The sequence below is a fragment of the Eleutherodactylus coqui genome, chromosome 10 (genome assembly GCF_035609145.1).
Source record: "Eleutherodactylus coqui strain aEleCoq1 chromosome 10, aEleCoq1.hap1, whole genome shotgun sequence".
Classification (NCBI taxonomy): Eukaryota; Metazoa; Chordata; class Amphibia; order Anura; family Eleutherodactylidae; genus Eleutherodactylus; species Eleutherodactylus coqui.
Window position 1 is genome coordinate 4,258,822 of NC_089846.1, and position 26,458 is coordinate 4,285,279.

Genomic DNA, 26,458 nt, shown 5'->3' on the forward strand with positions numbered 1-26,458 from the left:
TATAAGCAGATCCGGTTCCCGCGGCATGGGACTGGGATCCGCTTTAGAACGCAGCGATTTTCAAACTCCGTCTATCGGTGTGAGCGAAGATCGGCATGTATGAATTAACCCATTCAGCTTCTGTCCCCGTGTGAGCGCGGCCCGCCCCAGACTCGGGAGGAACTCGCCTTTTAAAAATGCCCATGTGCACAGAGACTAAAAAAAAATAGCGCCACTCTTGTGCGTTGGTCATGTGTGGTATTACAGCTCAGCCCCACAGACGACCCTTGGACAGGTTTGGGGTGTTTTCAGAAGGCAGTCCTGTATTTCCTCTTCAGATCGTCCGCCTTCTCATTTATTGATTATTACAGCCATTCAGCGATCAGAGCTTCACTTTTCATTCACAAATCCCCTCAATTAGTAGTAAATAGAGACTCAGTAAGGGACAAGACTCCAGCGAGTATGGTCCTTTTGAGTACCTGCCTGCTCCTCAGAAAAGGGGGGGGGGGGGGGGAAAGAGACCTCTCTTCTTCCCCCCCGCCCCCCTCTACTCACTTCCAGAACCCACCGCTCACCCCTGCCGGCACCCGAATCTTTTCTGACGAGCGGGCAGGTACTCGAAAAGGATGATACTGGCTGGGTTATTGTAACTTAACGAGTATGCTCGCTCATCTCTAGTAGTAAAGTATAAAGTCTGCAGCCATCACTAGTGGCAGCTCACTGCAAGTACAACTGGGATCAATGACAGTCCCTGAGCTCCCCCTAGTGGTGGTTGCAGGTAGCTGGATTGTTATCATGTAGCTTTATGGCCGTGTACAGGGGAAGTCTCGAGTTCTTTCACCATAGTCTTCACTTGACTTCTGTGGTCTGAAGAAGTAGGAGGGTCTCTACTGCCTGGTGGGGGTCTCAGGGCCCGGCTCCGCACCATCTTCGGACATCTCTAACAGTGCAAACATAAATAGCAGCCGACCATAAAGATCACATCAGAGGAGGTAGATCCCCGGAGCGCCGCTCATCCTGCAGGACACCATGTCTCCGAACGCAGCGGGCAGGATGGCAGCGGTGCAGCGCTCCCAGCTGGTCCCCATTGCAGCGGTTAGAATGAGGTAGACGGCTCGGCGGTCGTTTATGACCAGGTCTCACTCTGGAAGCGCCTACACTTCTCCAGCATGACCAGGTACTGCTCGGCCTCCGGGGCGGACATGTGACCCTCAGACTGGAAGACGCATTTCAAGGCATCGGTCACCTGCGTCGGCATCGACTGCGCATTTCTAAATACGGGAAACAGTAAAATAAGACAAAGGACTACTAGAAGTGACAGAAATGTGAAGGTAGGCCCACCGGGCTCCGCTGTCCCATCGCTGCGTGCCCCTCCCCCAACTCACAGGCCCCTCCCACTGCAATCCCAGCTGAGCACGGCCATTTAACCCCTTAATGACACAAACCATTGTTTCTCCTCCCACTTTCAGAGCAATCATGGCCCTTTCTATCACCCTCCGATGGTGGCTGTGTCCTGCGGGGCGAGTTGTATCTTTCAGGGGTTCCATCTAATGTCACATAATGGACTGAAAGTGGAGGAAGATGGAGGGAAAAAGGGAATTCTGTCATCTTGGGGGGAGGTGGGGGGGCTGCAGCAAAGCCGGGGGAACTCCTGGCACCAGTGCTCACATCCTGGACGCCATGATGCCAGGAGTTGGGGACAGTGATGCTGCAGTCTGGTATTAGCCACAGTGGTCATCTGACTTCTGTCGGACCGTACACCAGGGAGACGGGGCCATGGGAGCCACTCAGCTGTGTCAGGGGGTTCGGGGAGAGTATGGGGTTTATATTATTTTCGGCCGGGCCCAGCTGCTCCAGGTAGTGATAAAACTCCTTTATATTCTCCTATGGCTGCAGGGAACTCCTACACTTACAGCTACAGATTCCAGCTGATTGCTGGGGTCCCAGCGGGGGTGGGGGGGTGACCCGTCACCAGCTTCACACAAGGAGGCATTGCTCCCAGTGGAGGATCCCTTTAAGTAACGGCATGCATTACCCGGCTATGTAGAAGTAGGCTTGTCTAGTGCCGATCAGTTCCCACAGGTAGGCGCTGTTCTCCTTTATCCGATGCTGAACGTAAACCTTATCCTCCTGTGAAATAAGAAAAAGTGACGCATGAATGAGAATCCGTCTCACAAGGTGCCGGCGCTCCTGATCATCAGCGGCGATCACACAGAATCCTCCAAGTGCTGTCCACCGACAGCAGCCCTGACTACTTCCTGCGCCGATCACTGAGGTCACTGCAGCAGGAGAAAGTTACACAGGAGCGACCTCTAGTGGCCACTTACAGGTAACGCCCTCAGTGCAATGCTGGGACAGAAATGTACACGATGTTGGCAAAAGTATTGGCCCCCCAGCAGTCCTGTGCGGTCAGGTGATGAGTGAGCATTAGGTATAAAGGAGAGGATGACACAGGAGACCCCAGTACAGAAACCATCAGATGTCACCAGGTGTAGAGCTGACAACGGGGTCTGGTGGGGGGATGTCACCAGGTGTAGAGCTGATAACGGGGTCTGGTGGTGGGATGTCACCAGGTGTAGAGCTGACAACGGGGTCTGGTGGTGGGATGTCACCAGGTGTAGAGCTGACAACGGGGTCTGGTGGGGGGATGTCACCAGGTGTAGAGCCGACCACGGGGTCTGGTGGGGGGATGTCACCAGGTGTAGAGCTGACAACGGGGTCTGGTGGTGGGATGTCACCAGGTGTAGCGCTGACAACGGGGTCTGGTGGGGGGATGTCACCAGGTGTAGAGCTGATAACGGGGTCTGGTGGTGGGATGTCACCAGGTGTAGAGCTGACAACGGGGTCTGGTGGTGGGATGTCACCAGGTGTAGAGCTGACAACGGGGTCTGGTGGGGGGATGTCATCAGGTGTAGAGCCGACCACGGGGTCTGGTGGGGGGATGTCACCAGGTGTAGAGCTGACAACGGGGTCTGGTGGTGGGATGTCACCAGGTGTAGAGCTGACAACGGGGTCTGGTGGTGGGATGTCACCAGGTGTAGAGCTGACAACGGGGTCTGGTGGTGGGATGTCACCAGGTGTAGAGCTGACAACGGGGTCTGGTGGTGGGATGTCACCAGGTGTAGAGCTGACAACGGGGTCTGGTGGGGGGACGTCACCAGATGTAGAGCTGACAACGGGGTCTGGTGGGGGGATGTTACCAGGTGTAGAGCTGACAACGGGCTCTGGTGGGGGGATGTCACCAGGTGTAGAGCTGACAACGGGGTCTGGTGGTGGGATGTCACCAGGTGTAGAGCTGACAACGGGGTCTGGTGGTGGGATGTCACCAGGTGTAGAGCCGACAACTGGGTCTGGTGGGGGGATGTCACCAGGTGTAGAGCCGACCACGGGGTCTGGCGGGGGGATGTCACCAGGTGTAGAGCCGACAACGGGGTCTGGCGGGGGGATGTCACCAGGTGTAGAGCTGACAACGGGGTCTGGCGGGGGGATGTCACCAGGTGTAGAGCTGACGAGGTCTGGTGGGGGGATGTCACCAGATGTACAGCTGACAACGAGGTCTGGTGGGGGGATGTCACCAGATGTACAGCTGACAACGAGGTCTGGTGGGGGGGATGTCACCAGTTGGTAGAGCTGACAACGAGGTCTGGTGGGGGGATGTCACCAGTTGTAGAGCTGACAACGAGGTCTGGTGGGGGGATGTCACCAGGTGTAGAGCTGACAACGAGGTCTGGTGGGGGGATGTCACCAGTTGTAGAGCTGACAACGAGGTCTGGTGGGGGGATGTCACCAGTTGTAGAGCTGACAACGAGGTCTGGTGGGGGGATGTCACCAGTTGTAGAGCTGACAACGAGGTCTGGTGGGGGGATGTCACCAGTCGTAGAGCTGACAACGAGGTCTGGTGGGGGGATGTCACCAGTCGTAGAGCTGACAACGCTCTACAAGTGTTGTGGACAGATGAATCACAGGACACCATCTTCCGATCGGATGGCGCACTTGGGTGTGGCGGTTGTCTGGAGAGCGGTTTCTACATGACGGCATCGTCCCGACTGTGAGGTTTGGAGGAGGTTCTGTTATGATGGGGGGTGTTAGGGCCATTGGTTATAGTGAAGTCTATCCTCACTGACAATGGGCACAGAGACATCCCGGACAATGTGGCATCACCTCCCCTGTGCTAATACTCTGGTGCAGCTCTGTGTCTCCACCAACATGACAAGCGCCATGTCATACGGCACGCAGGGTGGAGGGGCAGAACATCTGCAAACGTCCTTGTTAGCCCAAAGTCTAGATTTCAACCCCATTGAGTATCTTTGGGATGAACGAGAACGCCGTATCCGTGCCGCCCAACACAAGGGACAATATACAGTAGCTGGAACTCAAGGAAGGGGTTGGAGGGGGGAAAACAGCGGCTAATATTATTAGGAGGGGCATAAAAATGTTTGTCTGCACCGGGGGAGAATTGTCTAACATGAACAAGCCACTTTGCATCTGCTCCATCCAATCCATCAGTGGAACCCCAAATTAATGTTCACTTCGATGACGGCTGTCCTCCCAGCTCCCCTATACATGTGCACTCCATAACATAGCGGGTATGCTTCCAATGGGGAGGTCATAGCCCGATTCTTCTTCTGACCCGACACCTGCCAGTAGAGCAGAGTCCCCCCAACACACACAGTTGTCGGGTTCGTCTGACACCTTTAGACTTCTATTGATCAGACACTTTCATAATAATGCCCATTTAACCCTTCATACGGCTCCGTATTTGGAGACCCTGCGCTGCGACAGCACTGATGCATGTGATACCAAAGAACCCAAGTCCCATCCAAACCGAGGACACAGACCTGATCCCGGCTGAAGGCAGTGAATATCTGGAGGAGCCGCCTCTTCTCCAGATCCTCCCACTCTTCCTGGTAGTAGAAATCTTTACTTTTTCCTCGGCAGCCAAAAAACAAATTACACCCTAAAGACAAAGATGACAGGATGTCATGTTGGTTCTCTCCAGTAGGGGGCAGCATTGTGAGAATTAACAGCTACAAGCAGCAGGACGTACCAGGGATACCGAGTGCTGCTCTTTCCTGGATGGCTGAATGGAACGGAGCCACTCCTGTTCCGGGTCCCACCATCACCAGCGGGGTGTCGGGGTCACTGGGGAACTTTAGACTCCCCTTTTTCACCCATAATGGAATCCGCTCACCTGTACAAAGAAAACAACGCAATGACTTAAAGGGGTTGTCCAGCACTACCCTTGTCCATAAGATTGCGTGGTACTACAGCTCAGCTCCATTGAAATGAATGGGAGCTCAGCTGCAATGCCAGACACAACCTGCAGACAAGGGTGGCGCTTCTTCTGGGTTCCCTGCAGCAGGCACTATGGCTGCAGTGCTGGACGGGGAGCCACTGGGATAAGTTCAGTATTCACCCTGATAACATCACTGCCGCTGTCTGAGGGCTCGTTGGTTCTTTGCGGGACGAGTTGTATTCTTAATGGTACAATTTAATGTACTGAAAAACTGTAAAAATAAATTCTTAGTGGAGTGAAAAGGAAAAAAAAACTAGAACTCCACCATCTTTGGATGCATCTTGTTTCTATGGCAACACCTTGCAACAAGAACGACCCGATAACTTCATTCTGCGGGTCGTACGTTTACCACCAAACTTAGAACGTTTTTTTTTGTTTTTGCTGCACGACTTGTTTTTTTCCCAAAGACATTGAATTTTTTTAAATTCACTCTCTGTCGCCATCTGCTGGACACAATGACCTGTCTACTCCATCTGTGGGACGTCCTGTAGTTTCCGTTGGCGCCATTTTTGAATGCATATGCTTTTTTATTACATTTCTTTCTTGGAGGCAGGGTAACCTAGCGTTCTTTATTTCTGATGACATTCATGGGGCGGGTTAAATGATGCGTTCCTTCGATGGATGCAGCGATATCAAATATGGATTATTGCTTTATTATTTGGATTATTGTATTAGAAATATTGCAAAAAGTTTTTCTTGTTTAACTTTTATTACTTTTTTTTTTAAATAATTAGTAAAACCTTTTTAAACTTATTGTTACTTTACTGTCTTTAGTCCCCCGAGGGGACCACAACTTGAGATGCTTTAAATCGCTCCTGCAGTGTGATGTAACGCCATAGTATTACATCATAGTATTTAAGGGGTTAACAGCTCAGATGAGCCACACGGCTAATCGGAGCCCTTACAGCCGGCAGTTGCTTCGCGATCTCCCTCTGTACAGACCCCGAATGTGCAGGACGTAACTTTACGTCCTGCAGCGTTAAAGGGTTAAACGGGTTTCCAGGGGATAACTATTGATGAGCTGTCCTCAGGATCGGTTATCATTGGTCGATTGGGGCCGGTCCGCTGCTTGGGATCCCCGCTGGTCTGCTGCTTTAAGGGGAGGCTGTCAGTGCGGACAGAGCCAGAAGCAGACCGCGCTGTCTACACTGCAGCAGCCCAGGTTGGCACTGCATTGGAATCAATGAGAGCGGTGCCGGCATAACCAACCCGGCCGCTGCAATACAGCCAACACTATCTGCTTCCAGCATTGTCCACAGTGACAGACGACTCGGCGTCCCAAGCGGCGGACCTCCACTGATCCACTACTGATGACACATCAACAGTCACGCCCGCACAACCCCTTTAAGATGGCAGCAGAATACTTACCATCCTCTGGACTGATGGACGCCAGCCACGAAGAGCACAGACCTCGGCGGACCTCACGCAGACGTGTCTTGTACTCTACCACAGCCATCAAGATCTGCAGTTTCTTGGGGTGCGCCTTAATGAAAAGATGGGGACGGGGTGAGACTTCCTTACAGCAATCACATTCTGCATCCCCAGCCTGGTCTGAGGTTCTCACCTGCATGGCTGAGGCAATGGAGAACGAGCGGGGACGAATCCGAGGAATGAGCTCCAGGAGATAATCTGCGGGGACACTGGAGGCTGTGTGAGGAAAGTCAGCGAGAACCTGGAGCAAAGAAGAAGGGTCAGTGACATCCATGCTAGCAGAGGCCCGAGGCACAGGACGCCCCTCCGATCAGTACAGGGAGGGCTCCTTCACACTCTAGTGTCCCATTCTGTCACTGCGAGAGTCGCTTCTACCCCCGTAGTGACGTCACTGTGAAGTAAGCGCTGGCATCTCGGCAGTCCCACTGTAAGTGAATGGAGCGCTAGTGCGCTTACATGACCGGCACTCCATTCAGTCTCCTCCTCACTGCAGTAACCCATTAGTGAGGGGGACATTGCTCTCGAATGGGTATGCCATGAGACCCCCACTGATCAGCAAGTTATCCCCTATCCTGTGAATAGGAGGTAACTTGTAATTGTGGTACAACGCCTTTAAATCTGAGAGCTCACCTCCATGGTTGTCCTCCGGGGCCGGTTGCAGTAGGTATACAGCTCCTCCTGGCCGGCTGCAGAGCTAAATTCCTGCAGCTTCTCCCTTTCCTGTTCATCTGGAGAGAAGTAAGAAAGCAGCTGGAAGAAGGAGCGTCGCGGCACGCAGCGGATATCCAGGTACCGCTCTACCAGGTGCTGCACCGAGCACGGCTGGGGGAGATATGGGGGTACCGGGGTGTCTGGAATTAACGTAGAGGAAAACACATCAGACCCAATTATATCCTCAATCATAATGTCCATTTGTAAAGAGCGCCCCCCCCCCCCCCTTTAAATAATTGGAAAATCCATTTCTGCGCCTCAATACAGAAGCCTCAAGATCAACCGGCTGCCCAATCTATGAGACATCCCGACCCCTATCTACCCGCTGGTGAGGCTGATGACCACCCCACAGGGGGGCGGTAAGGTCACCCATCACTAGGAATGTCATTGTAAATAGCCATAGAATGATCTATTCACCTGCATCGCGGGGCTCCAGGACAAAGACGCTGTTCGCATCCAGCCGGAGGACAGAACAAAACTCCCGAACATCCCGAGGGGAATTCCGAGGCTGAATCATCACCACATCGCCGGGTGCGTATCTGACGGACATGAGAGACGGGGGGCTTGTGAGCAACTGGACCCCAAACCACCAACATGTACAAACAGCCTGCAGACCCCCTGAATGCATCGTGGTAAGCTGGATGGAGAGAGGCTAGCTGCCCCCCCAGCACCGGGCGGCACAAGAACCTCCGGACCCCCGGACTACAATCCGCTGAACTCACTGAATGTCGGATCCCGTGATGTCGAACTCGATGAGCCGCACGTCCTGGAAATGCTCGGGCGCGGTCACACGTCGGTTGGTCACCAGCGGCGCTCGGTGTGGCTGCAGTTCTGTTGGGGCGCCGCCGCCTTCTCTCGCTGTGGGGTTACAGGGATCCCCTTGTTTATCCAGGAAGTGGAGAGAGAACTTTGGGGGCAACCTGGAAATATAACATGACAGATTTCGTGAGAAGACCACCATGAAGAACCGGAACGTGCTCAGCGCCTCGTAACATGTACCTGCCGCAGTGGGGCCGATATCTGTAACAATCCGAGCTGCCTGTTGTCACCACTAGGGGAGCCAATCTGCACACAGACTCAAAGTAATATAGATCGCCCCCTAGTGGTGGCAAATGAAACAGAAGTCTGTACCAAAGTAGTGGGGCAGCAGAGCTCTACCAGGTATTCCAGCGATGAGGCGTTTTTCTCATTTTTTCCCCCCATTGACTGGATGGGTGTAAATTGATAAATTGGTGGGACACTACGAATCTCGAGAATGGGGGACCCATGCCCCCCTATTTTGTTGTAGTGTAGCAGGGAATGGACCCTTGGTCGCACAAGCACAGCAGCGCTCTGTTGGCTGTCTGCCCCATTGAAATGAATGGAGTGGTACTGATTGGTGGATGGGTGAAAACTTAAAAAAAACACACACAAAAAACACGTCTCATCGCCGGAATCCCCCTTTAAGTAAACTCTAAGTATTACATACTGGCTGTACATTATAACGGAAGGGGCAGAATAACATAAGAGGTCAGGTGCTTACACAAGGAGGTCACTGATGAGGCCGAGCCCAGGAGGCAGGGGATAGACGGACAGCACCTTGTCCCACAGCTGTGTCAGCCACGGATCCACCACGGCATCAGGGCTGCAGGAAGAAGGAGACGTGGCTGAACGGCACGGTATAGAGCACTATAATGGGCAGTAACCCCTGCAGTGCCAGTCAGAGGTCACAAGACACAAGAGCGGCGCTTACCCCAGATCATGCTGGTCGTCCCCCAGGGCCGGAGGTTGCAGAGGGTTCGCTCCGAGCTGCAGCAAGCGCTTGTGGAGTTTCTTAGCGATAAAGTTAAACCTGATTTAAGAGAGAAAAGGGGATTCTGGGTCATGATGGGCCCTGAGACAAGGACGCCCCCCGCCACACACCGCCAATAACCACGCTCCATCAAACTGCAAGAAACACTACTCCTCCCACAATGCAACACAGCAGGCCATGCTCTACACCCTATCATCTGAACCCGGGGTGCATGTATATGGATCATATTGTAGAAGACGGCGCAGAGTACGATGGAAACTGGGGAAGCACAACTCTGTACAGCCGGAGAGCCAACAGGAAGCCGGCAGACTTGTGATGGGGGGTTAATGACCCTTGTAGATGAGCAACTGACTGTCCATTATAAGGAGCAAATATCCCAATGATTGCCCTTGGTGCGGCCATGCCCACGGTAGGAGCGTTAGTCTGGTCACACTGGTCAGCAGCACAGGGGAAGATGTAACGATGACGAGCGGCATTCGTGTTCACATAATCAGCGTTTGCCCTTTCGCCAGCATTTCTGGGTGGGCTGATGATTAGGCAAACGAATGTTCATGCCCAACAACCAACTGTGTAAAAGGGCCTTAAGACACGATGTATCTCAGCATCAGTAGTGCCAACATCAAGCCCCATCCACCCGCGTGCTAGTCACATGTATAGTGTCAGGGAGGTTGGGGAGCGCACGCCTCTGTTGTTACACACGTCAGGGAGGTTGGGGAGCGCACGCCTCTGCTGTAACATACGTAAGGGAGGTTGGGGAGCGCACGCCTCTGCTGTAACACACGTCAGGGAGGTTGGGGAGCGCACGCCTCTGTTGTAACACACGTCAGGGAGGTTGGGGAGCGCACGCCTCTGTTGTTACACACGTCAGGGAGGTTGGGGAGCGCACGCCTCTGCTGTAACACACGTCAGGGAGGTTGGGGAGCGCGCCCCTCTGTTGTAACACACGTCAGGGAGGTTGGGGAGCGCGCGCCTCTGTTGTAACACACGTCAGGGAGCGCGCGCCTCTGCTGTAACACACGTCAGGGAGGTTGGGGAGCGCACGCCTCTGCTGTAACACACGTCAGGGAGGTTGGGGAGCGCGCCCCTCTGTTGTAACACACGTCAGGGAGGTTGGGGAGCGCACGCCTCTGCTGTAACACACGTCAGGGAGGTTGGGGAGCGCGCGCCTCTGTTGTAACACACGTCAGGGAGGTTGGGGAGCGCGCGCCTCTGTTGTAACACACGTCAGGGAGGTTGGGGAGCGCGCGCCTCTGTTGTAACACACGTCAGGGAGGTTGGGGAGCGCGCCCCTCTGCTGTAACACACGTCAGGGAGGTTGGGGAGCGCACGCCTCTGTTGTTACACACGTCAGGGAGGTTGGGGAGCGCACGCCTCTGCTGTAACACACGTCAGGGAGGTTGGGGAGCGCGCCCCTCTGTTGTAACACACGTCAGGGAGGTTGGGGAGCGCGCGCCTCTGTTGTAACACACGTCAGGGAGGTTGGGGAGCGCGCGCCTCTGTTGTAACACACGTCAGGGAGGTTGGGGAGCGCGCGCCTCTGTTGTAACACACGTCAGGGAGGTTGGGGAGCGCGCGCCTCTGTTGTAACACACGTCAGGGAGGTTGGGGAGCGCGCGCCTCTGTTGTAACACACGTCAGGGAGGTTGGGGAGCGCGCGCCTCTGTTGTAACACACGTCAGGGAGGTTGGGGAGCGCGCGCCTCTGTTGTAACACACGTCAGGGAGGTTGGGGAGCGCGCGCCTCTGCTGTAACACACGTCAGGAAGGTTGGGGAGCGCGCGCCTCTGTTGTAACACACGTCAGGGAGGTTGGGGAGCGCGCGCCTCTGTTGTAACACACGTCAGGGAGGTTGGGGAGCGCGCGCCTCTGTTGTAACACACGTCAGGGAGGTTGGGGAGCGCGCGCCTCTGTTGTAACACACGTCAGGGAGGTTGGGGAGCGCGCGCCTCTGTTGTAACACACGTCAGGGAGGTTGGGGAGCGCGCGCCTCTGTTGTAACACACGTCATGGAGGTTGGGGAGCGCGCGCCTCTGTTGTAACACACGTCAGGGAGGTTGGGGAGCGCGCGCCTCTGCTGTAACACACGTCAGGGAGGTTGGGGAGCGCGCGCCTCTGTTGTAACACACGTCAGGGAGGTTGGGGAGCGCGCGCCTCTGTTGTAACACACGTCAGGGAGGTTGGGGAGCGCGCGCCTCTGTTGTAACACACGTCAGGGAGGTTGGGGAGCGCACGCCTCTGCTGTAACACGCGTCAGGGAGGTTGGGGAGCGCGCGCCTCTGTTGTAACACGCGTCAGGGAGGTTGGGGAGCGCGCGCCTCTGTTGTAACACGCGTCAGGGAGGTTGGGGAGCGCGCGCCTCCGTTGTTACACGCGTCAGGGAGGTTGGGGAGCGCGCGCCTCCGTTGTTACACGCGTCAGGGAGGTTGGGGAGCGCGCGCCTCCGTTGTTACACGCGTCAGGGAGGTTGGGGAGCGCGCGCCTCCGTTGTTACACGCGTCAGGGAGGTTGGGGAGCGCGCGCCTCCGTTGTTACACGCGTCAGGGAGGTTGGGGAGCGCGCGCCTCCGTTGTTACACGCGTCAGGGAGGTTAGGGAGCGCGCGCCTCCGTTGTTACACGCGTCAGGGAGGTTGGGGAGCGCGCGCCTCCGTTGTTACACGCGTCAGGGAGGTTGGGGAGCGCGCGCCTCCGTTGTTACACGCGTCAGGGAGGTTGGGGAGCGCGCGCCTCCGTTGTTACACGCGTCAGGGAGGTTGGGGAGCGCGCGCCTCCGTTGTTACACGCGTCAGGGAGGTTGGGGAGCGCGCGCCTCCGTTGTTACACGCGTCAGGGAGGTTGGGGAGCGCGCCCCTCTGTTGTAACACACGTCAGGGAGGTTGGGGAGCGCGCGCCTCTGCTGTAACACACGTCAGGGAGGTTGGGGAGCGCGCGCCTCTGTTGTAACACACGTCAGGGAGGTTGGGGAGCGCGCGCCTCTGTTGTAACACACGTCAGGGAGGTTGGGGAGCGCGCGCCTCTGTTGTAACACACGTCAGGGAGGTTGGGGAGCGCGCCCCTCTGCTGTAACACACGTCAGGGAGGTTGGGGAGCGCACGCCTCTGTTGTTACACACGTCAGGGAGGTTGGGGAGCGCACCCCTCTGCTGTAACACACGTCAGGGAGGTTGGGGAGCGCGCCCCTCTGTTGTAACACACGTCAGGGAGGTTGGGGAGCGCGCGCCTCTGTTGTAACACACGTCAGGGAGGTTGGGGAGCGCGCGCCTCTGTTGTAACACACGTCAGGGAGGTTGGGGAGCGCGCGCCTCTGTTGTAACACACGTCAGGGAGGTTGGGGAGCGCGCGCCTCTGTTGTAACACACGTCAGGGAGGTTGGGGAGCGCGCGCCTCTGTTGTAACACACGTCAGGGAGGTTGGGGAGCGCGCGCCTCTGTTGTAACACACGTCAGGGAGGTTGGGGAGCGCGCGCCTCTGTTGTAACACACGTCAGGGAGGTTGGGGAGCGCGCGCCTCTGTTGTAACACACGTCAGGGAGGTTGGGGAGCGCGCGCCTCTGCTGTAACACACGTCAGGGAGGTTGGGGAGCGCGCGCCTCTGTTGTAACACACGTCAGGGAGGTTGGGGAGCGCGCGCCTCTGTTGTAACACACGTCAGGGAGGTTGGGGAGCGCGCGCCTCTGTTGTAACACACGTCAGGGAGGTTGGGGAGCGCGCGCCTCTGTTGTAACACACGTCAGGGAGGTTGGGGAGCGCGCGCCTCTGTTGTAACACACGTCATGGAGGTTGGGGAGCGCGCGCCTCTGTTGTAACACACGTCAGGGAGGTTGGGGAGCGCGCGCCTCTGCTGTAACACACGTCAGGGAGGTTGGGGAGCGCGCGCCTCTGTTGTAACACACGTCAGGGAGGTTGGGGAGCGCGCGCCTCTGTTGTAACACACGTCAGGGAGGTTGGGGAGCGCGCGCCTCTGTTGTAACACACGTCAGGGAGGTTGGGGAGCGCACGCCTCTGCTGTAACACGCGTCAGGGAGGTTGGGGAGCGCGCGCCTCTGTTGTAACACGCGTCAGGGAGGTTGGGGAGCGCGCGCCTCTGTTGTAACACGCGTCAGGGAGGTTGGGGAGCGCGCGCCTCCGTTGTTACACGCGTCAGGGAGGTTGGGGAGCGCGCGCCTCCGTTGTTACACGCGTCAGGGAGGTTGGGGAGCGCGCGCCTCCGTTGTTACACGCGTCAGGGAGGTTGGGGAGCGCGCGCCTCCGTTGTTACACGCGTCAGGGAGGTTGGGGAGCGCGCGCCTCCGTTGTTACACGCGTCAGGGAGGTTGGGGAGCGCGCGCCTCCGTTGTTACACGCGTCAGGGAGGTTGGGGAGCGCGCGCCTCCGTTGTTACACGCGTCAGGGAGGTTGGGGAGCGCGCGCCTCCGTTGTTACACGCGTCAGGGAGGTTGGGGAGCGCGCGCCTCCGTTGTTACACGCGTCAGGGAGGTTGGGGAGCGCGCGCCTCCGTTGTTACACGCGTCAGGGAGGTTGGGGAGCGCGCGCCTCCGTTGTTACACGCGTCAGGGAGGTTGGGGAGCGCGCGCCTCCGTTGTTACACGCGTCAGGGAGGTTGGGGAGCGCGCGCCTCTGTTACACGCGTCAGGGAGGTTGGGGAGCGCGCGCCTCTGTTGTTACACGCGTCAGGGAGGTTGGGGAGCGCGCGCCTCTGTTACACGCGTCAGGGAGGTTGGAGAGCGCACGCCTCCGTTGTTACACGCGTCAGGGAGGTTGGGGAGCGCGCGCCTCTGTTACACGCGTCAGGGAGGTTGGGGAGCGCGCGCCTCTGTTGTTACACGCGTCAGGGAGGTTGGGGAGCGCGCGCCTCTGTTGTTACACGCGTCAGGGAGGTTGGGGAGCGCGCGCCTCCGTTGTTACACGCGTCAGGGAGGTTGGGGAGCGCGCGCCTCCGTTGTTACACGCGTCAGGGAGGTTGGGGAGCGCGCGCCTCCGTTGTTACACGCGTCAGGGAGGTTGGGGAGCGCGCGCCTCCGTTGTTACACGCGTCAGGGAGGTTGGGGAGCGCGCGCCTCCGTTGTTACACGCGTCAGGGAGGTTGGGGAGCGCGCGCCTCCGTTGTTACACGCGTCAGGGAGGTTGGGGAGCGCGCGCCTCCGTTGTTACACGCGTCAGGGAGGTTGGGGAGCGCGCGCCTCCGTTGTTACACGCGTCAGGGAGGTTGGGGAGCGCGCGCCTCCGTTGTTACACGCGTCAGGGAGGTTGGGGAGCGCGCGCCTCCGTTGTTACACGCGTCAGGGAGGTTGGGGAGCGCGCGCCTCCGTTGTTACACGCGTCAGGGAGGTTGGGGAGCGCGCGCCTCCGTTGTTACACGCGTCAGGGAGGTTGGGGAGCGCGCGCCTCCGTTGTTACACGCGTCAGGGAGGTTGGGGAGCGCGCGCCTCCGTTGTTACACGCGTCAGGGAGGTTGGGGAGCGCGCGCCTCCGTTGTTACACGCGTCAGGGAGGTTGGGGAGCGCGCGCCTCCGTTGTTACACGCGTCAGGGAGGTTGGGGAGCGCGCGCCTCCGTTGTTACACGCGTCAGGGAGGTTGGGGCGCGCGCCTCCGTTGTTACACGCGTCAGGGAGGTTGGGGAGCGCGCGCCTCCGTTGTTACACGCGTCAGGGAGGTTGGGGGAGCGCGCGCCTCCGTTGTTACACGCGTCAGGGAGGTTGGGGAGCGCGCGCCTCCGTTGTTACACGCGTCAGGGAGGTTGGGGAGCGCGCGCCTCCGTTGTTACACGCGTCAGGGAGGTTGGGGAGCGCGCGCCTCCGTTGTTACACGCGTCAGAGAGGTTGGGGAGCGCGCGCCTCCGTTGTTACACGCGTCAGGGAGCGCGCGCCTCCGTTGTTACACGCGTCAGGGAGGTTGGGGAGCGCGCGCCTCCGTTGTTACACGCGTCAGGGAGGTTTGGGGAGCGCGCGCCTCCGTTGTTACACGCGTCAGGGAGGTTGGGGGAGCGCGCGCCTCCGTTGTTACACGCGTCAGGGAGGTTGGGGAGCGCGCGCCTCCGTTGTTACACGCGTCAGGGAGGTTGGGGAGCGCGCGCCTCCGTTGTTACACGCGTCAGGGAGGTTGGGGAGCGCGCGCCTCCGTTGTTACACGCGTCAGGGAGGTTGGGGAGCGCGCGCCTCCGTTGTTACACGCGTCAGAGAGGTTGGGGAGCGCGCGCCTCCGTTGTTACACGCGTCAGGGAGCGCGCGCCTCCGTTGTTACACGCGTCAGGGAGCGCGCGCCTCCGTTGTTACACGCGTCAGGGAGCGCGCGCCTCCGTTGTTACACGCGTCAGGGAGCGCGCGCCTCCGTTGTTACACGCGTCAGGGAGCGCGCGCCTCCGTTGTTACACGCGTCAGGGAGCGCGCGCCTCCGTTGTTACACGCGTCAGGGAGCGCGCGCCTCCGTTGTTACACGCGTCAGGGAGCGCGCGCTTCCGTTGTTACACGCGTCAGGGAGCACGCGCCTCCGTTGTTACACGCGTCAGGGAGGTTGGGGAGCGCGCGCCTCTGTTGTTACACGCGTCAGAGAGGTTGGGGAGCGCGCGCCTCCGTTGTTACACGCGTCAGGGAGGTTGGGGAGCGCACGCCTCCGTTGTTACACGCGTCAGGGAGGTTGGGGAGCGCGCGCCTCCGTTGTAACACGCGTCAGGGAGGTTGGGGAGCGCGCGCCTCTGTTGTAACACACGTCAGGGAGGTTGGGGAGCGCACGCCTCTGTTGTAACACACGTCAGGGAGGTTGGGGAGCGCACGCCTCTGTTGTAACACACGTCAGGGAGGTTGGGGAGCGCACGCCTCTGTTGTAACACACGTCAGGGAGGTTGGGGAGCGCACGCCTCTGCTGTAACACACGTCAGGGAGGTTGGGGAGCGCGCGCCTCTGTTGTTACACACGTCAGAGAGGTTGGGGAGCGCGCGCCTCCGTTGTTACACGCGTCAGGGAGCGCGCGCCTCCGTTGTTACACGCGTCAGGGAGCGCGCGCCTCCGTTGTTACACGCGTCAGGGAGCGCGCGCCTCCGTTGTTACACGCGTCAGGGAGCGCGCGCCTCCGTTGTTACACGCGTCAGGGAGCGCGCGCCTCCGTTGTTACACGCGTCAGGGAGCGCGCGCCTCCGTTGTTACACGCGTCAGGGAGCGCGCGCCTCCGTTGTTACACGCGTCAGGGAGCGCGCGCTTCCGTTGTTACACGCGTCAGGGAGCGCGCGCCTCCGTTGTTACACGCGTCAGGGAGGTTGGGGAGCGCGCGCCTCTGTTGTTACACGCGTCAGAGAGGTTGGGGAGCGCGCGCCTCTGTTGTTACACGCGTCAGGGAGGTTGGGGAGCGCACGCCTCCGTTGTTACACGCGTCAGGGAGGTTGGGGAGCGCGCGCCTCCGTTGTAACACGCGTCAGGGAGGTTGGGGAGCGCACGCCTCTGTTGTAACACACGTCAGGGAGGTTGGGGAGCGCACGCCTCTGTTGTAACACACGTCAGGGAGGTTGGGGAGCGCACGCCTCTGTTGTAACACACGTCAGGGAGGTTGGGGAGCGCGCGCCTCTGCTGTAACACACGTCAGGGAGGTTGGGGAGCGCGCGCCTCTGTTGTTACACACGTCAGGGAGGTTGGGGAGCGCGCGCCTCTGTTGTTACACACGTCAGGGAGGTTGGGGAGCGCGCGCCTCTGTTGTTACACACGTCAGGGAGGTTGGGGAGCGCGCGCCTCTGTTGTTACACACGTCAGGGAGGTTGGGGAGCGCGCGCCTCTGTTGTAACACACGTCAGGGAGGTTGGGGAGCGCGCGCCTCTGTTGTAACACACGCCTCTGTTGTAACACACGCCAGGGAGGTTGGGGAGCGCACGCCTCTGTTGTAACACACGTCAGGGAGGTTGGGGAGCGCACGCCTCTGTTGTAACACACGTCAGGGAGGTTGGGGAGCGCACGCCTCTGCTGTAACACACGTCAGGGAGGTTGGGGAGCGCACGCCTCTGTTGTAACACACGTCAGGGAGGTTGGGGAGCGCACGCCTCTGTTGTTACACACGTCAGGGAGGTTGGGGAGCGCACGCCTCTGTTGTTACACACGTCAGGGAGGTTGGGGAGCGCACGCCTCTGTTGTTACACACGTCAGGGAGGTTGGGGAGCGCACGCCTCTGTTGTAACACACGCCAGGGAGGTTGGGGAGCGCACGCCTCTGTTGTAACACACGTCAGGGAGGTTGGGGAGCGCACGCCTCTGTTGTAACACACGTCAGGGAGGTTGGGGAGCGCACGCCTCTGTTGTAACACACGTCAGGGAGGTTGGGGAGCGCACGCCTCTGCTGTAACACACGTCAGGGAGGTTGGGGAGCGCACGCCTCTGTTGTAACACACGTCAGGGAGGTTGGGGAGCGCACGCCTCTGTTGTTACACACGTCAGGGAGGTTGGGGAGCGCACGCCTCTGTTGTAACACACGACAAGGAGGTTGGGGAGCGCACGCCCCTGCTGTAACACACGTCAGGGAGGTTGGGGAGCGCACGCCTCTGTTGTAACACACGTCAGGGAGGTTGGGGAGCGCACGCCTCTGTTGTAACACACGTCAGGGAGGTTGGGGAGCGCACGCCTCTGTTGTAACACACGTCAGGGAGGTTGGGGCGCGCACGCCTCTGTTGTAACACACGTCAGGGAGGTTGGGGCGCGCACGCCCCTGCTGTAACACACGTCAGGGAGGTTGGGGAGCGCACGCCTCTGTTGTAACACACGTCAGGGAGGTTGGGGAGCGCACGCCTCTGTTGTAACACACGTAAGGGAGGTTGGGGAGCGCACACCTCTGTTGTAACACACGTCAGGGAGGTTGGGGCGCGCACGCCTCTGTTGTAACACACGTCAGGGAGGTTGGGGCGCGCACGCCTCTGTTGTAACACACGTCAGGGAGGTTGGGGAGCGCACGCCTCTGTTGTAACACACGTCAGGGAGGTTGGGGAGCGCGCGCCTCTGTTGTTACACACGTCAGGGAGGTTGGGGAGCGCACGCCTCTGTTGTAACACACGTCAGGGAGGTTGGGGAGCGCACGCCTCTGTTGTAACACACGTCAGGGAGGTTGGGGAGCGCACGCCTCTGTTGTTACACACGTCAGGGAGGTTGGGGAGCGCACGCCTCTGTTGTAACACACGACAAGGAGGTTGGGGAGCGCACGCCCCTGCTGTAACACACGTCAGGGAGGTTGGGGAGCGCACGCCTCTGTTGTAACACACGTCAGGGAGGTTGGGGAGCGCACGCCTCTGTTGTAACACACGTCAGGGAGGTTGGGGAGCGCACGCCTCTGTTGTAACACACGTCAGGGAGGTTGGGGCGCGCACGCCTCTGTTGTAACACACGTCAGGGAGGTTGGGGAGCGCACGCCTCTGTTGTAACACACGTCAGGGACGTTGGGGAGCGCACGCCTCTGTTGTAACACACGTCAGGGAGGTTGGGGAGCGCACGCCTCTGTTGTAACACACGTCAGGGAGGTTGGGGCGCGCACGCCTCTGCTGTAACATACGTAAGGGAGGTTGGGGAGCGCACGCCTCTGTTGTAACACACGTCAGGGAGGTTGGGGCGCGCACGCCTCTGTTGTAACACACGTCAGGGAGGTTGGGGCGCGCACGCCTCTGTTGTAACACACGTCAGGGAGGTTGGGGAGCGCACGCCTCTGTTGTTACACACGTCAGGGAGGTTGGGGAGCGCACGCCTCTGTTGTTACACACGTCAGGGAGGTTGGGGAGCGCACGCCTCTGTTGTTACACACGTCAGGGAGGTTGGGGAGCGCACGCCTCTGTTGTAACACACGTCAGGGAGGTTGGGGAGCGCGCGCCTCTGCTGTTACACACGTCAGGGAGGTTGGGGAGCGCACGCCTCTGTTGTTACACACGTCAGGGAGGTTGGGGAGCGCACGCCTCTGCTGTAACACACGTCAGGGAGGTTGGGGCGCGCACGCCTCTGTTGTAACACACGTCAGGGAGGTTGGGGCGCGCACGCCTCTGTTGTAACACACGTCAGGGAGGTTGGGGAGCGCACGCCTCTGTTGTTACACACGTCAGGGAGGTTGGGGAGCGCACGCCTCTGTTGTTACACACGTCAGGGAGGTTGGGGCGCGCACGCCTCTGTTGTAACACACGTCAGGGAGGTTGGGGAGCGCACGCCTCTGTTGTTACACACGTCAGGGAGGTTGGGGAGCGCACGCCTCTGTTGTAACACACGTCAGGGAGGTTGGGGAGCGCACGCCTCTGTTGTTACACACGTCAGGGAGGTTGGGGAGCGCACGCCTCTGTTGTTACACACGTCAGGGAGGTTGGGGAGCGCACGCCTCTGCTGTAACACACGTCAGGGAGGTTGGGGAGCGCACGCCTCTGTTGTAACACACGTCACTATCTCCGATGTACATCAACTTACTTTGGATAGGAAGAATCTCCCAGACCCAGAACGGCAAAATCCATCTGACACAAGGAATTATGGGGCAGATTCCTGCGGAAGACGAACCGCCAGAAGTTCTGGAGAGAGAAGCAACAGTTTACGTTTCAATTCCTCACCATTTTAACCCTTTACCACCCCAGGGCATTACTGCACGGCCTGGCTGAGAAGCAGTTCCTGCGAGTGGACATACACTTACATTCTGAGGATAGCGCCCCCTGCAGTGGGAGCCGGCTGTGATGGATAGCTTGCCAGGGATGGGTGAGAATACACATCCCCCCCCCCGCCCCCGCTGTTAACCCCTTACATGGCATGATCAACATGGATAATGGTGTTTAAAGAGTTCACAACTCGCACATGGACGGATTTTCGCTGCAGAATCGGGGGCAGGCTTCCGTTTCCGGGCTCCGCAGCAGTGACCCCCCCCCGGCGGTCCCAGGGAAATCTGTACTGCGCATGTGCGACGGCCGGAGCGTCCGCAGTACAGATCAAGAAGAACAACAGGTACGCGGGGTCACCGGCTGCGGTCAGGGCTGGACTCTGTGCGCGATTGTGCAGCCGGAGTCCGGCATTGCTGCGTGCACGAGGCCCTACGCTTAACCCTTTCCAATCCATTGTCTGACATCCTAAGACATTAAGATTTAAGGCTGTACAGCTCCGATGTTGGAAGACGTCCGTCGGGGTTCTCTTACTGTGTATTGCCAGCCTCTCTGCTGTCGGAGCCTATCCAACGTGTCACCTCATGCAGTACTGGCTTTAGCCAGCAGATAGCGCTGTTGTATAACAGCAGAAAAAGAGTAAGCCCCCTAGGAAAACCAGGATACAAATTGGATTGGAAAGGGTTAATATAAAACACACCCCAAAAAAAGGCAGAATTGGTGGGTTTTCTTCGTCCTCCAAAAAAGATTGATAAACCTTCCATGATATTTTACATGGAGCCACATCTGGTCCCAAGGAAAACGGCAGCTGGCGGCGCAAAAAACACCCGCGTCAACGTAAAGAACGGATGGCTTTAGCAAAGTGGAGGTGGAAATACCACCAAAATGTCATGTCCTTAGGTCCAAAATAGGCGGCGTCACTATGGGGTTAAATACCAATGCTTGCTGTCAGTGAACGGGAGTATCCTTGTTTACATCCAGAGGTAACAATTCCTCAGGCTGAGGAGCTTCTACAATTGTATCCACTGTGAACCGTCCGGGGACTCCAGACGGATACATTGTAACACCTCAGGCAGCAGTACTTAGCTGTATCCTGCTTACAGAGGATTGTCCAGACTGAATACCACTGTAACAAACCCTCAGCTGTGAGAAGTAGGAGGTCTGCACAGCCTCAGGTTGTCAGCAAGCAGAGATCTTGAAAATGGTGAAATATTGAATAAGCTGCACATCCAGCCCAATGCTATAATCACTTGGGGGCGCTCTTTAGCCCCCTCATGTACCTTCATGTTATCCGGGGGGTCACCTTGTCCGGTTGTGGCGCAGACGAATATCACCAGCTGCTCGTGGACGAGATTCGCCTATAAAATCAGAATACAGATAATCTCAGCAGGTCCCGCAGGCCGCGACCCCCAAGTAGTCCGTACCATCACCGGCACTTCTCAGCTCCATCAGCACATGGCCATAATTATCTGAACTCCACCTCCTGTCACATCCCAAGGTCAAGCTGCTGCTTTCTTCCCCATGCTTTGCACTGCAGCTCTGCTCACATTAACAGACCACCATGGGCTTCACTAGACCCACCACCATGGAAACCCTGAAAAAGGAGCGACCTACAATATTGTGGCTGTCTATAGCGTCCACCCTGCAGGTGAAGTGTCGGCGTCTCGCCTCCTTGCCGAGCCTCTCCGCCATGTCCTCCGCCGTCCCCGTCTGACTGCCATAGAGAACCAGGATCCTCCGCTCGGCCATTAGAGAAATCTACAAGAAACAAGAACAGAAGAGGAATAACATCCTAAATGACTCCAAACTTCTGTTCCTTCACTGTCATCTACATCACCCCTATACTTATACCCACTGACCCCACTATATCCTACATCACCGCTATACTCATACCCACTGACCCCACTATATCCTATATCACCCCTATACTTATACCCACTGACCCCACTATATCCTATATCACCCCTATACTTATACCCACTGACCCCACTATATCCTACATCACCCCTATACTTATACCCACTGACCCCACTATATCCTACATCACCCCCTATACTTATACCCACTGACCCCACTATATCCTACATCACCCCTATACTTATACCCACTGACCCCACTATATCCTACATCACCCCCTATACTTATACCCACTGACCCCACTATATCCTACATCACCCCCTATACTTATACCCACTGACCCCACTATATCCTACATCACCCCTATACTTATACCCACTGACCCCACTATATCCTACATCACCCCTATACTTATACCCACTGACCCCACTATATCCTACATCACCCCAATACTTATACCCACTGACCCCACTATATCCTACATCACCCCAATACTTATACCCACTGACCCCACTATATCCTACATCACCCCAATACTTATACCCACTGACCCCACTATATCCTACATCACCCCAATACTTATACCCACTGGCCCCACTATATCCTACATCACCCCTATACTTATACCCAATGACCCCACTATATCCAACATCACCCCAATACTTATACCCACTGACCCCACTTTATCCTACATCACCCCTATACTTATACCCACTGACCCCACTATATCCTACATCACCCCAATACTTATACCCACTGACCCCACTATATCCTACATCACCCCTATACTTATAACCACTGACCCCACTATATCCTATATCACCCCTATACTCATACCCACTGACCCCACTATATCCTACATCACCCCTATACTTATAACCACTGACCCCACTATATCCTATATCACCCCTATACTCATACCCACTGACCCCACTATATCCTACATCACCCGTATACTCATACCCACTGACCCCACTATATCCTACATCACCCCTATACTCATACCCACTGACCCCACTATATCCTACATCACCCCTATACTTATACCCACTGACCCCACTATATCCTACATCACCCCAATACTTATACCCACTGACCCCACTATATCCTACATCACCCCAATACTTATACCCACTGACCCCACTATATCCTACATCACCACTATACTTATACCCACTGACCCCACTATATCCTACATCACCCCTATACTTATACCCACTGACCCCACTATATCCTACATCACCCCAATACTTATACCCACTGACCCCACTATATCCTACATCACCCCTATACTTATACCCGCTGACCCCACTATATCCTACATCACCCCAATACTTATACCCACTGACCCCACTATATGGTATATCACCCCTATACTTATACCCACTGACCCCACTATATCCTATATCACCCCAATACTTATACCCGCTGACCCCACTATATCCTATATCACCCCTATACTTATACCCACTGACCCCACTATATCCTATATCACCCCTATACTTATACCCACTGACCCCGCTATATCCTACATCACCCCTATACTTACACCCACTGACCCCGCTATATCCTACATCACCCCTATACTTATACCCACTGACCCCACTATATCCTACATCACCCCTATACTCATACCCACTGACCCCGCTATATCCTACATCACCCCTATACTTATACCCACTGACCCCACTATATCCTACATCACCCCTATACTTATACCCACTGACCCCGCTATATCCTACATCACCCCTATACTTACACCCACTGACCCCGCTATATCCTACATCACACCTATACTTACACCCACTGACCCCGCTATATCCTACATCACCCCTATACTTACACCCACTGACCCCGCTATATCATACATCACCCCTATACTTATACCCACTGACCCCACTATATCCTACATCACCCCTATACTTATACCCACTGACCCCGCTACATCCTACATCACCCCTATACTTATACCCACTGACCCCGCTATATCCTACATCACCCCTATACTTATACCCACTGACCCCGCTATATCCTACATCACCCCTATACTTACACCCACTGACCCCGCTATATCCTACATCACCCCTATACTTACACCCACTGACCCCGCTATATCCTACATCACCCCTATACTTATACCCACTGATCCCGCTATATCCTACATCACCCCTATACTTACACCCACTGACCCCGCTATATCCTACATCACCCCAATACTTATACCCACTGACCCCACTATATCCTACATCACCCCTATACTTACACCCACTGACCCCACTATATCCTACATCACCCCTATACTTATACCCACTGACCCCACTATATCCTACATCACCCCTATACTTACACCCACTGACCCCGCTATATCCTACATCACCCCAATACTTATACCCACTGACCCCACTATATCCTACATCACCCCTATACTTACACCCACTGACCCCACTATATCCTACATCACCCCTATACTTACACCCACTGACCCCGCTATATCCTACATCACCCCAATACTTATACCCACTGACCCCACTATATCCTACATCACCCCTATACTTACACCCACTGACCCCACTATATCCTACATCACCCCTATACTTATACCCACTGACCCCACTATATCCTACATCACCCCTATACTTACACCCACTGACCCCACTATATCCTACATCACCCCTATACTTATACCCACTGACCCCGCTATATCCTACATCACCCCTATACTTATACCCACTGACCCCGCTATATCCTACATCACCCCTATACTTATACCCACTGACCCCACTATATCCTACATCACCCCAATACTTATACCCACTGACCCCACTATATCCTACATCACCCCTATACTTATACCCACTGACCCCACTATATCCTACATCACCCCTATACTTATACCCACTGACCCCACTATATCCTACATCACCCCTATACTTACACCCACTGACCCCGCTATATCCTACATCACCCCAATACTTATACCCACTGACCCCACTATATCCTACATCACCCCTATACTTACACCCACTGACCCCACTATATCCTACATCACCCCTATACTTATACCCACTGACCCCACTATATCCTACATCACCCCTATACTTACACCCACTGACCCCGCTATATCCTACATCACCCCAATACTTATACCCACTGACCCCACTATATCCTACATCACCCCTATACTTACACCCACTGACCCCACTATATCCTACATCACCCCTATACTTACACCCACTGACCCCGCTATATCCTACATCACCCCAATACTTATACCCACTGACCCCACTATATCCTACATCACCCCTATACTTACACCCACTGACCCCACTATATCCTACATCACCCCTATACTTATACCCACTGACCCCACTATATCCTACATCACCCCTATACTTACACCCACTGACCCCACTATATCCTACATCACCCCTATACTTATACCCACTGACCCCGCTATATCCTACATCACCCCTATACTTATACCCACTGACCCCACTATATCCTACATCACCCCAATACTTATACCCACTGACCCCACTATATCCTACATCACCCCTATACTTATACCCACTGACCCCACTATATCCTACATCACCCCTATACTTATACCCACTGACCCCACTATATCCTACATCACCCCTATACTTACACCCACTGACCCCGCTATATCCTACATCACCCCAATACTTATACCCACTGACCCCACTATATCCTACATCACCCCTATACTTACACCCACTGACCCCACTATATCCTACATCACCCCTATACTTATACCCACTGACCCCACTATATCCTACATCACCCCTATACTTACACCCACTGACCCCGCTATATCCTACATCACCCCAATACTTATACCCACTGACCCCACTATATCCTACATCACCCCTATACTTACACCCACTGACCCCACTATATCCTACATCACCCCTATACTTACACCCACTGACCCCGCTATATCCTACATCACCCCAATACTTATACCCACTGACCCCACTATATCCTACATCACCCCTATACTTACACCCACTGACCCCACTATATCCTACATCACCCCTATACTTATACCCACTGACCCCACTATATCCTACATCACCCCTATACTTACACCCACTGACCCCACTATATCCTACATCACCCCTATACTTATACCCACTGACCCCGCTATATCCTACATCACCCCTATACTTATACCCACTGACCACACTATATCCTACATCACCCCTATACTTATACCCACTGACGCACCTCAGCACCCCTATACTGTACTTGTACTGTATATAACGCCCCATAACTTCTAGACCCCCCAGCACCCCTATACTGCCCCTGTACTGTATATAACACCTCATATGTGACATCCCATAGCTTCTACACATCCCCTATACTGTCCCTGTACTGTATATAACACCTCATACATGATACCCCATAACTTCTAGCCCCCTATACTGTATATAATACCCCATATATGACACTCCATAACTTCTAGACCCCCCAGCACCCCTATACTGTATATAACGCCTCATACATGACACCTCATAACTTCTACCCCCCCCCCCCGTACTGTATGTAACACCTCATATGACACCCCGTAACTTCTAGACACCCCCATAATCCTCCTGTACTATATAACACCCCATACATGACACCCCCATAACTCACCCACTATACTGCCCCTATACTGTATATAACACCTCATACATTACACCCGTCCTATTCTGTCCCTGTACATTCAGTCTCCATGACACCCCGTCCTGCACTCCTTCACCTGCCGGTCTTCCTCCATTCCCAGTCAGTGCCTTGGCTCCGCCCTCTCCT

General features: G+C 56.0%; 1 protein-coding gene across 2 annotated transcripts; it reads right to left on the reverse strand.

The window, feature by feature from the left end:
• Positions 1-518: 518 nt before the first annotated feature.
• On the reverse strand, positions 519-26,455 carry NDOR1 (NADPH dependent diflavin oxidoreductase 1). 2 transcript variants are annotated; one of them, XM_066580032.1, is made up of 15 exons: positions 26,409-26,455; positions 21,398-21,541; positions 21,064-21,141; positions 19,608-19,705; positions 9,150-9,248; positions 8,940-9,041; positions 8,140-8,337; positions 7,835-7,956; positions 7,337-7,557; positions 6,840-6,947; positions 6,644-6,758; positions 5,027-5,170; positions 4,818-4,936; positions 2,015-2,109; positions 519-1,250 (listed from the first exon to the last, which is right to left on the reverse strand). In XM_066580032.1, the coding sequence occupies exons 1-15, from the start codon at positions 26,424-26,426 to the stop codon at positions 1,106-1,108; spliced, it is 1,806 nt and encodes a 601-aa protein (XP_066436129.1). In that variant the 5' UTR covers positions 26,427-26,455; the 3' UTR covers positions 519-1,105. The 2 variants fall into 2 exon arrangements, with proteins under 2 accessions (XP_066436129.1, XP_066436130.1); XM_066580033.1 differs by lacking the exon at positions 26,409-26,455 and adding an exon at positions 26,342-26,399.
• Between the last annotated feature and the right edge of the window lie 3 nt (positions 26,456-26,458).